Source organism: Xyrauchen texanus, chromosome 46, assembly GCF_025860055.1.
Source record: "Xyrauchen texanus isolate HMW12.3.18 chromosome 46, RBS_HiC_50CHRs, whole genome shotgun sequence".
NCBI lineage: Eukaryota > Metazoa > Chordata > Actinopteri > Cypriniformes > Catostomidae > Xyrauchen > Xyrauchen texanus.
The window spans coordinates 737,859-749,873 of NC_068321.1; the positions used below are offsets into that span (position 1 = coordinate 737,859).

General features: G+C 40.0%; 1 protein-coding gene across 2 annotated transcripts in view; it reads left to right on the top strand.

Moving 5' to 3' along the window:
* The window catches only part of LOC127637917 (zinc finger C3H1 domain-containing protein), a 46,422-nt gene extending 43,046 nt beyond the window's left edge, over window positions 1-3,376 (top strand). For both annotated transcript variants that reach the window (XM_052119166.1, XM_052119167.1), the window contains exons 33-35: window positions 1,944-1,983; window positions 2,288-2,350; window positions 2,441-3,376. In XM_052119166.1, coding sequence (XP_051975126.1) covers window positions 1,944-1,983; window positions 2,288-2,350; window positions 2,441-2,566 — 229 coding nt within the window. In that variant the 3' untranslated portion in view covers window positions 2,567-3,376. The remainder of the gene's footprint in view (window positions 1-1,943; window positions 1,984-2,287; window positions 2,351-2,440) is intronic.
* Window positions 3,377-12,015: the final 8,639 nt, after the last annotated feature.

Sequence of the window (12,015 nt, forward strand, 5' to 3'; positions counted from 1 at the left end):
TCTACACCTTCAATTGAGTCCAGCTGTGTTTGATTATACTGATTGGACTTGATTAGGAAAGCCACACACCTGTCTATATAAGACCTTACAGCTCACAGTGCATGTCAGAGTAAATGAGAATCATGAGGTCAAAGGAACTGCCCGAAGAGCTCAGAGACAGAATTGTGGCAAGGCACAGATCTGGCCAAGGTTACAAAAACATTTCTGCTGCCCTTAAGGTTCATAAGAGCACAGTGGCCTCCATAATCCTTAAATGGAAGACGTTTGGGAGGACCAGAACCCTTCCTAGAGCTAGCCATCCGGCCAAACTGAGCTATCGGGGGAGAAGAGCCTTGGTGACAGAGGTAAAGAAGAACCCAAAGATCACTGTGGCTGAGCTCCAGAGATGCAGTCGGGAGATGGGAGAAAGTTGTAGTAAGTCAACCATCAATGCAGCCATCCACCAGTCGGGGCTTTATGGCAGAGTGGCCCGACGGAAGCCTCTCCTCAGTGCAAGACACATGAAAGCCCGCATGGAGTTTGCTAAAAAACACCTGAAGGACTCCAAGATGGTGATAAATAAGATTCTCTGGTCTGATGAGTCCAAGATAGAACTTTTGGCCTTAATTCTAAGCGGTATGTGTGGAGAAAACCAGGCACTGCTCATCACCTGTCCAATACAGTCTCAACAGTGAAGCATGGTGGTGGCAGCATCATGCTGTGGGGGTGTTTTTCAGCTGCAGGGACAGGACGACTGGTTGCAATCGAGGGAAAGATGAATGCGGCCAAGTACAGGGATATCCTGGACGAAAACCTTCTCCAGAGTGCTCTGGACCTCAGACTGGGCCGAAGGTTCACCTTCCAACAAGACAATGACCCTAAGCACACCGCTAAAATAACGAAGGAGTGGCTTCACAACAACTCCGTGACTGTTCTTGAATGGCCCAGCCAGAGCCCTGACTTAAACCCAATTGAGCATCTCTGGAGAGACCTGAAAATGGCTGTCCACCAACGTTTACCATCCAACCTGACAGCACTGGAGAGGATCTGCAAGGAGGAATGACAGAGGATACCCAAATCCAGATGTGAAAAACTTGTTTCATCTTTCCCAAAAAGACTCATGGCTGTAAGACCATGTGATATTTCAGTTTTTCTTTTTTTAATAAATGTGCAAAAATGTCAACAATTCTGTGTTTTTCTGTCAATATGGGGTGCTGTGTGTACAATAATGAGGAAAAAAAAATGAACTTAAATGATTTTAGCAAAAGGCTGCAATATAACAAAGAGTGAAAAATTTAAGGGGGTCGAATACTTTCCGTACCCACTGTATGACCATCCAGAGAAAGCTGAAAATCTCTTTCATCACCTCCTTGTGGGAGTAGTTCCACATGTTATGGAATGAGCAGAAGGCTGTGAGCTTGCTTGAGGAACATGTTTCTGAACTTATTCCAGTAGTGATAAATGAACAGGATGAGGCAACAGGCAGGATTATAACGTTTACCAACGGTCTTAACCATACTGATGCAGTTTGAGCATTTCCTTAAATGGCCATGAAACCCCCTGTTTTAGCTCAGCTTTCACCACAGTTTTGAAAAATGCAGAAAAAGTGGCCGTGGTAAGCAGAGGCATGAGTAGAAGTGGGTTGAGGACACACAAACTGTCATTTCTCATCCAGTCAGTTTTATTTAACTTTAATAGAGTAGCACTCACTGGTCCTTAAGTGTTTCCTGACCCTTTTAAGAACAATCGTATTCAGAGAGAGCAAAGAATTTGGTGTCAAGATGTGAGACTCCTAGTCAAAGATACCTTGTTGTAATCCTATTTGGTGAATTTACCATGGTGTTTAATACTTTAACATAAAATGCCACTGTCAGGACAGTAATGCTTGTAGAATTAGCCCTTAAATTTTGAAGCAGAAATGATATGCGAAATGTGACATCCTGTATTGATATATTTCTTGCCAGAGCGATTGCTGTAAGGAAGGAGCAAAGGCAAAAAGCAGAGGTGAGTCAGAGGTCAGGCCAATCATCTATTTACAGTGTCCGGTGTCCATGAGAGTGTACCTTTACTTATCCTGCAGACCCCAATTTTACAGTTTAATTTTGTTGAATCTATAGTTTTCTCTGCAGGGTTTGGTCAATGCACAAATATGTAAGAGCATAACTCGGATGAAGACAAACAAGATTGTGCTTTTGTCTTTGGGGAATGTTTGTTGTTGTGCGGGTGTAAATGTATGTGTGTGTTGGACTGAACTGACTGTGTGCTTTTGCTCTGGTGTGTTTGTGCTTTTTTCCTCACACATTTGCAGGTCCAGCGGTTCTACCAGCAGGCGCTCCAGAAACTGCCCCTGTCTGCTTCTCTATGGAAAGATGTAAATAACCTCTTGCATTGACTTAATGTTGACTTGAGTCTTTATCGCTGTGGACTTCCCTTATGACTGTCATTTTCGTTTTCTTTGTAGTGTTTGCTGTTTGAGGCGGCAGAAGGAGGTAAAACTGACACACTGAAAAAAATAATTGACAAGTGCCAAGAGGTGGGCGTGAGTCTAAATGAGCCGCTAGGGTTAGAGCCAAGCCAATCAGAGTGACACGATCACCAGATTCCCATAACAAGGGTACATGCTTCCATTAGACCACCCCAAACTTCCACAGATACACAGACACGTGTGTTAGGTTAGATTGCCGCAGGCTGACATGCCTGTAATGGCATACTCAGTATTACTAACAAAGCCAGTGAAGACACTATGAGCTTCAAGTTATCCAGTATGTGGGCCTCTTTTATCATCATGTACGTAAGTATGAATTTGCTGATGATACCAGTTGCTTCCTTTTTTATTTTTTTTATTTTTTGGTTTGTGTGTTCCATTTGTACACTAACACATTGTTTTAATTTGGTTTATCTTTAACATTGCGTCATCATTGATGGACTTTGACTGTTTTTAAGGTGGCTTCCTTCCTCTAAATATACTCGATTTTCTCATGGTGTCTCAACCATGTCTTGTGAAGGATTACATTAACTCCATTTGAGAGTTTAAGGGCTCAGCAGTGTTTTGTTTTTTTTTTCTTTCTTTTTTTTTTTTTTCCCCAACTATGGATTGAAAGGGCCGCTGGAAGTATTTGATTCACCAGTGTCCGTGTATGGTTGGGAACTTCTCTACGGACTGCCAAATGTTGCTGAAGCTCAGCATGTCTGTAGTCAAGGACTTCGGCAAGACATTCAACTTTTTATTTAAAACTTTCTTTTCCATCACCAATAAAAATTTAAAAAAAAATCCACACACACACGTTGATTAACAAACTGCTGGAATAGTCTTGTATGATAATGTTTTTCTTTACATTTATAATTGAACAATGTTTCTATTAAATTATTTTGTACAGAAATATGCTGTTGTGTGTTTATTATGGTGACTGATTATAATTCATGGGGGATATTATATTTAATCTCAATGAAAAATGCATTTGAATTTCATATACATTAAGCCTTTTGAGTCATACAACCATTCCAGTCCATCTCACATGTTTATTACAAAAGGTGTTTTGTTTGTTAGTTTTGCAACCAAAGGGAAAATAAATAAAAATGAATACATTTTACACTTGCATTATTACATAGATAGAAGGGGACTCTCCTCAATCACTACCAGTGTGTGTGGGGGGGGGGGGGGATTGATAGAGCCAATTAATGAATGGGAATAAGTAGCAGGCCATGATTGATATGGGCCCATGGGGAAATTTGACCAGGACAACAGTGACATACCCCTACACTTTACTAGAAGTGCCCTGGGATTTTTTTTAAGACCACAGAGAATCAAGTACTGAGTTTGGAATGCCATACAACCCATACTACTGCCATATGTGACGTATAGCAGAAAAATATGGTAGTATGGAAATCCAAACTCTCAGCCATAACCTCAGTTTAACATATCTGAAGGCAGTTTTTGTTTTACAGTTAAGGGTCCACATTCACTATACTAAGGTGTAACTCGCAAAGACTGCAGGATGAACACCTCCTGCTGACCTCACTAATACTACTAGCAGCAACCATAGTTTTCCCAGGAAGTATGACCAGGATCAACCCTACATGGCTTCAGTGGGCAATCAGTCCCTACATAGTATATGGCTGCTGATGGAGAAAAAAAAATGCCTTCCCATTAAATTGTCATAACTAGTGAAATAATGACATTTATTGAGGGTGCATTATCGTTAATCAAATCTTTTACCAGTTAGATTGTTTTTCTCTCAGAAACTGATTTAGCCTGCTTATTACAAATCAAAAGTTGTTGGGAAAATGGACATAACCTTGCAATTGGTGAAACTGAAGTTCTTAACTTGAAAATTGAGGCACATATCTCAAAAATAAAAAAACAACATTGCTTAACTGCACATCAGACACCTGGTGATTTCTGTACAGTGAAATAACCGTTTATAGAAACACATTCTTAGGAGAAAGAAGGAACCTCACACCAGTTTATGTCTGGGGGAGGATGTTGACATGGTACAGTCATAAAACTACTTGGGTATTCACATAGTAGGCTGGATTTGACTACTAATACACAAAAAATAAAGCCGGCTAAGGTCTTTCTTATTAATGTTCTAAGACTTATGTCTTTCAGTGTATACAGAACTTTAGGTGTAACATTAATTGAGGAATCTCACATCTTTGCCTTTCTGGAAGTTCACACGCAGGATAGCTGAGGTTTGTATTAGGGCGGTGGGACTCCTGTAAGCAAGGTGCGTACACAGGTCGCCAGTGGCTGGCGGTGAAGTCGCTAGTGGGCGTTCCCTCTACTGGTTGCCTAGTAACGTTTATAAATGACATTCACGGATCTCATTCCATTGCTGTTGACAGTGAATCTCTTGCCACTAAAAACAAACATTTTGGAGGGAAAAGACTAAATATAAATGGAATCATTACATAAAATGCTTAATATCAAAGATGAATGAGAAACAAGGCGTGCTGTTTGCCATAGCGGCTGTTTATCTCCGGCGAAAATGCAAATACCTTTCTGTCTGGGTCCATAACCCCGCGATCTCAGATACACCTTTCCACGCATTATTTTTCTTAAAAATGTCCTTGTTCGTGGGAAGAGACATATCATAGAGCACTGGAAACTTTCTAACAGCAAGAGAGAGAGAGAAGGATCACGTGAGCTCTCCCGTCTTCTCTCCTATTGGCTGTCATTTCCGTTAGTCGCTCCAAAGTTGAACTTTTCTCAACTTTGTCGCGTCGCTGGACACGCCCACATCTAGCGCCAACGGTCGCGACAGCTCGTGTCACCGGAAGTCGCTGTGCTCGCATTGAAAATGAATGCTATTGAGTCGCTGTCGCGCGCGATGTCGCTGGCAGTGTGTACGCACCTTTCAACTTTGGAGCGACTAACGGAAGCGACAGCCAATAGGAGAGACGACGGGAGAGCTCACGTGATCCTTCTCGCTCTCTCTGAGCTCCTGCAGTAACGGAAAGATGGATGAAAGGCTAATTATTGCTGTTAGAAATTTTCCAGTGCTCTATGATATGTCTCTTCCCACGTACAAGGACATTTTTAAGAAAAATACTGTGTGGATCGCGGGGATTTTATGGACCCAGACAGACCGGCATTTGCATTTTCGCCGCAGATAAACAGCCGCTATGGCAAACAGCACGCCTTGTTTCTCATTCATCTTTGATATAAAGCATTTTATGTACTGATTCCATTTCTATTTAGTCTTTTCCCTCCAAAATGTTTGTTTTTAGTGGCAAGAAAAGAGATTCGCTGTCAACAGCAATGGAATGGCATCCGTGAATGTCATTTATAAACGTTACTAGGCAACCAGTAGTGGGAACACCCACTAGCGACTTCACCGCCAGCCACTGGCGACCTGCAGCGATAAAGTTGCTGGCAGTGTGTACGCACCTTTACAATGCCAGCGACAAAACGACCTCATCTCGTTCATTTTCAATGAGAGCTGGTGACTTCTGGCAACACGAGCGACGGTGACCGGATGTGGGCGTGTCCAGCGACGCGACAAAGTTGAGAAATGTTTAACTTTATGCAAATGAATAGCGACTTTCGGGAGCGACAGCCAATACGAAAGAAGATGGTAGAGCTCACGTGATCCTAATATTTTAATAATAATATTAATTGAAAAGAAACAGTGCTGTTTAGTCTCTCCATACACACCACTAGCGACCTAACCGCCACCCACTGGCAACATGCAGCGACAAAGTAGCTGACATTGTGAATGCAGCTTAAAGCTGCGTACACACTGCCAGCGACATCGCACGAGACAGTGACACCATTGTATTAATTTTCAATGAGAGCTGGTGACTTCCAGCGACACAAGCTGCCACGACTGTTGGAAACCAGATGTGGGCGTGTCCAGCGACGCAACAAAGTTGAGACAAGTTTAACTTTATTCAAATGAAGAGCGACTTTTGGGAGTGACAGCCAATACGAGAGAAGACGGTAGAGCTCACGTGAGCCTTCTCTCTCTCTCTCAGCTCCGGCAGTAATGGAAATATTAGGGGACTCACCCTCTGCAGCAGCTCATCAAACTTGGTGCTGTCAAGCCTTAAGTACTGCTGGAACCGGACTTCATCCAGCCGCAGCTCCTGCACCAGCCGGTGGTACTCACCATGCTGACTCTGAGGTTTAATGGTTTTGTGGACCCAGACAGACCGGCGTTTGCGTTTTCGCCGCAGTTAGACAGCTGCTATGGCAAAGAGCACGCCTTGTTTCTCGTTCATCTTTGATATTAAGCATTTTATGTACTTATTCCATTTATATTTAGTCTTTTTCCTCCAAAATGTTTGATTTAGCGGCATGAAAACTGATTCGCTGTCAACAGCAATGGATGGCATCCGTGAATGTCATTTCTAAACATTACTAGTTACTAGCAACCAGTAGTGGGAATGCCCACAAGCAACCTAACCACCAGCCACTGGCGACCTGCAGCGACAAATTCGCTGGCAGTGTGAATGCAGCTTAAGGGCTGCAGCGATTGGTCTGTCAATCTTGACATGCCTGGGCGTTCCCATAGTGAGATTCCGAACGAGTGTTAGTTATGAGTGTTAGAGTGCATGTTGTATTGTATGTATTTTGCTTAATAACTGCACTTTAATATTTTATGTGCTACTGTAACAAAGAAAAATTCCCATTTAGGAAATAATAAAGTATTTCAGTCAATCTATCAAGCAAAATACAGTCATAATCAATCATTCACCAAAACCATGTATACTGTATATATGAAGGTTTTGTGTCCGACTCACTGAGGCATGAACTGCCCTGTGGTATCTGGTACCAAGACATTAGTAACAGAAACTTTGTACTGAAAGTTGTGAGATCTGGGGAATTTGGAGGCTAGAGCAACACCTTGAAAGCTTTGTCAGACCTTATTCACAGTAGTGCCATTTTTGATTTTTGATAGAAATGAAAGCGAAGCTGTGAGAGATTAGACTCGTGTAACCTATGACTATGACAAATTCTGCAGACCATGGGCTCTACAGCAGATTCAATTGGCCAAGAACCGTCCATTTAGACAGTAAAAGCAATCTAACTGACATGTAAGCGACCAGTCACAGTCGGTTTTGTCAGTACGGTGGTGTTTAGGAGCGGGGTTATCCAAGATGTATAATATCAAAATAAAAGGCTGACATGGGGGGTGTATATAGTGGTGCGCAAGTATCAGCAAGCGATTGCTCACAGAAAACATACGGAAAAATACAAGAAAATGTGTAGAGAGTCTAGAGTACAGCACAGAAAACGTCATTATAGAGAATTTCACAGAAATAATTAATTAATCAAAGCAGAAAATGCAGCTCTGCTTGTGGATATCTGCTTGACTTGACTTCATTTGAGGCATATAGCAGAAAGTGAAGTACATTTTATTTGTATAGTGCCTTTCACAACACACATCGTTTCAAAGCAGCTTTACAGAAGATCAGCATTAACAGAAGAATAAAACTGTAATGTCTATAATGTCGATGAATCATCATTGTGTAATTGGATAAAATACATTTGTTAATCGTGTTAAAAATAAGTAATTAAATAATAATTGTATTAATAACCCCAGTGTGCAAGCTGAAGGCGACTGTGTCAAGGAACACAAAACTCCATAAGATGTAGATTAATGGAGAAAAATAACCTTGGGAGAAACCAGACTCACTGTGGGGGCCAGATCCCCTCTGACTAACATCATGAATATAATGTCAGTATTGTGTATAGTTAAAGTCATGGTTTAAAATTATTAAACTAAGAAAGTGTTAAGGGTTAGTGTTTAAATATGGATTTTGTATGAACTGTAAGATTAATGACCAATGTCTTTGAAGTTCATCCTGGATTAATTGCAGAAGTTCACATAGATGCAATTGTCCTTATTAATTGGCTGATGAAGGCTTATGTTGGCAATTGATAGTCTATGTATTCCATTTCAAGAGTGTAGTCCATCAATAGACCGAGGTGATGCAGGCCGAGATCAGTGAGGTGCATCGCAGTTCAACCTGGCCGGTAATTTCGGTGAGATTCGGTGAGATCCATCCTAAATCCAAGGTTCAGGCAGTGGCATATGAAGTATCCCATGTCTTATGGTTGGAGTTGGCATTAGTTCATCCTCTGAAGTCCATCATAATAGACTGAAGTGATGTTTGGCTGGCACTGGCTGCATTTAGTCATCATCACACAGCGACATATAAGCAGATACCATTAAATTTATTGCAGAGTTATAGATCATGATCAGTGTTTCTGGTTTCTGGTTCTGGCAGACTAAACTAAAGCAGCCTAATTGTGGGTTGGAGGATAAATTAAGTGTATGCCTGGCTAAATAGATGAGTCTTTAGTCTAGACTTAAACTGAGGGAGTGTGTCTGCATCTCGAACAGTGTTAGGGAGACTATTCCATAGTTTAGGAGCCAAATATGAAAAGGATCTACCTCCTTTTGTGTATTTTGATATTCTAGGAACTATTAACCGGCCAGAATTTTGCGATCGTAATGACCGTGATGGAATATAGCATGGTAGAAGGTCACTTAAGTACAGCAGAGCTAGACCATTAAAATCTTTGTACATAGTTAACAGAATTGTAAAATTAATAAGACATTTAACAGGTAGCCAATGTAACGATGATAAAATTAGGCTAATATGATAATATTTCTTGGTTCTCGTTAGCACTCTGGCTGCTTTTTGAACCAATTGAAGTTTATTTATTGATCTTGCTGGATATCCTCCCAGTAATCCATTACAATAATCTAGTCTTGAGGTCATGAACGCATGAATTAGTTTTTCGGCATAAGCAACAGAAAGCATGTGCCGTAATTTAGCAATATTTCTTAGGTAGAAGAATGCTGTTCTACAAACACTGGTAATTAGATCTTTAAAGAACAGATTGGTATCAAATATAACACCTAAGTTCTTCGCTGTTGAAGATGATGTAACAGTACATCCATTGAGAGTCAAATTATAGTTTAGTGGCTTATTTTTTGAGTTTTTTGGTCTGATAATTAGTACGTCTGTTTTGTCAGAATTGAGTAGAAGAAAATTTCTGGTTATCCAATCTTTTATTTCATTGATACACTCTGCTAATTTGAAGAATTGTGAAATCTCATCAGGTTTTGAAGAAATATAAAGTGGTGTATCATCGGCATAGCAGTGGAAACCTATTCCACGATTTCTGATAATATCTCCCAGGGGAAGCATATACAAGGAGAAAAGTAGAGGCCCTAAAACTGATCCCTGTGGCACTCCATATTTTACTTTTGTTTGGTTTGACAATTCCTCATTTACATAGACAAAGTGGTAGTGGTCTGCTAAACAGGACCTAAACCATGCTAATGCAACTCCACAAATGCAAACATAATTCTCTAGCCTATTCAAGAGAATGTCGTGATCTATCGTGTTGAATGCAGCATTAAGATCTAAAAGCACTAGAAGAGAAATGCAGCCGTGATCAGATGATAAGAGCAAGTCATTTGTAACTCTGATAAGTGCAGTCTCTGTACTGTGATGAGGCCTAAATGAAATTCTTCATATATACTATTTCTCTGTAGAAATTAACATATTTGGGAGGATACTACCTTTTCTAGTATTTTCGACATAAATGGGAGATTTGGAATCGGTCTATAATTAGCCAGTTCTCCAAGATCAAGTTGTGGCTTCTTAATAAGTGGTTTGATAACTGCCATTTTAAAGTTTCTTGGGACTAGTATAGCGAGGAGTTAATAATATTAAGAAGAGGTTCTGAAATTATAGGAGATACCTCTTTTACGAGCTTAGTTGGTATAGGATCTAACAAACATGTTGTGGCTTTGGATTTTTCAATAAGTTTTGTTAGCTCTTCGTGAACTATGACAGCGAAGGATTAAAGTTGCTCATGAGAAAAAATTATTAGATACTGTTTTCTGAGGTGCTATGACAGATGATTGCATAATTCCAATTTTATTTCTGATTATTAAAATTTTATCTGTAAAGAAAATCTTGAAGTCATTACTCTTGTGCTGCGATGTAATATATCTGATTCTGTTGATGTTTTATTCCTAACCAATTTAGCCACATTACTGAATAAACACCTAAGATTGTTGTGGTTATTTTTTACGAGTTTGCTAAAATATGCTGACATGGCAGCTTTTAGTGCTTTTCCTTTTTTTTTTTTTTTGCTTTTAGTAGCTACAGACACTTTCCTTCCATGCACCACAAAATACTTCTAATTTTGTATTCTTCCACATGCGCTCCATTTTACGAGCTGCTCTCTTGAGAGCATGAGTGTGGTCATTGTACCATGGTGCAGGGCTTATTTCTTTAATTTTCTTTAATCGAAGTGGGATGACACTATCAAGAGTGCTAGAGAAGACTGCATTTATATTTTTTGTTATTTCATCAAGTTATTCTGGGCTTTGGGGTTTATTGCATGTATGAGATAGATCTGGAAGATTTTAGTGAAGCTATCTTGGTCGAATCGTTCTACCTGACATTTTGCCTGACTCCAAGAGAGTTGAGAATATCGCTAAATACACAATGTGTCATTTTCATTATCTATGTGAATGTTGAAGTCACCAACAATTAAAGCTCTATCTACAGTAACTACAAGATCTGATAAAAAATGAGCAAATTCACCAAGGAAATCAGAATAAGGCCCAGGTGATCTATACATTGTAGCAAGGGTAAATGACAACATCATTTTTTATTTATATTTGACAGTGTCACTAAGCATTATTAGTTCAAATGACTTACATTTATATCCTGTCCTCTGAGTAACATCAAAAACTTCACTGTAAATTGTAGCAACACCTCCTCCTCGAACCTTCAGACGAGGCTCATGTTTATAACAAAAACCTGGGGGAGTAGATTCATTTAAACTAATATATTCATCCGGTTTAAGCCAGGTTTCAGTCAAACAGAGCGCATCCAATCTATGATCTGTAATCATTTCATTGACAATTAGTGCTTTGGTAGAAAGAGATCTAATGTTTAGTAGCCCTGTTTTTATATAATGTTTATCTTAAAAATTTTTATTTTGACCTTAATAAAATTTTTTCTAAATGATTTAGTGAGGGTTTTGTTGTTGGTAGTTCGGGGAACAGACACAGTCTCTATGAGATATCTAGGAGATACAGTCTCTATGTGTTGTAGTTTATGTGACCTGTGTGACGTCTCAAGGCAGCTAGCAGATGTTCTGATTAACCAGTTTGTCTGATTCCTGACCTGGGCCCCAGTTAGTCAAATACTATCATTTTTAAGACTATGAGCCAAATTACTAGAGAGGAGAGTGGCACCTTCCCTGGAGGGATGGAGTCCGTCTCTCTTTAGCAGGTCAGGTCTACCCCAGAAACTTTTCCAATTGTCTATAAATCCTATTTTGTTCTTCAGACACCACTCAGACATCCAGCCATTCAGTGACACTAATCTACTATAAACCTCGTCACCACGACGAGCAGGGAGGGGACCAGAACATATTACAGTGTCTGACATCGTTTTTGCAAATTTCTTTAACATTATCTTTAGTGATCTCCGACTGGCGAAGCATTGTTAGTGCCAACATGAATAACAATTTTAGAAAATCTACGTTTCGCA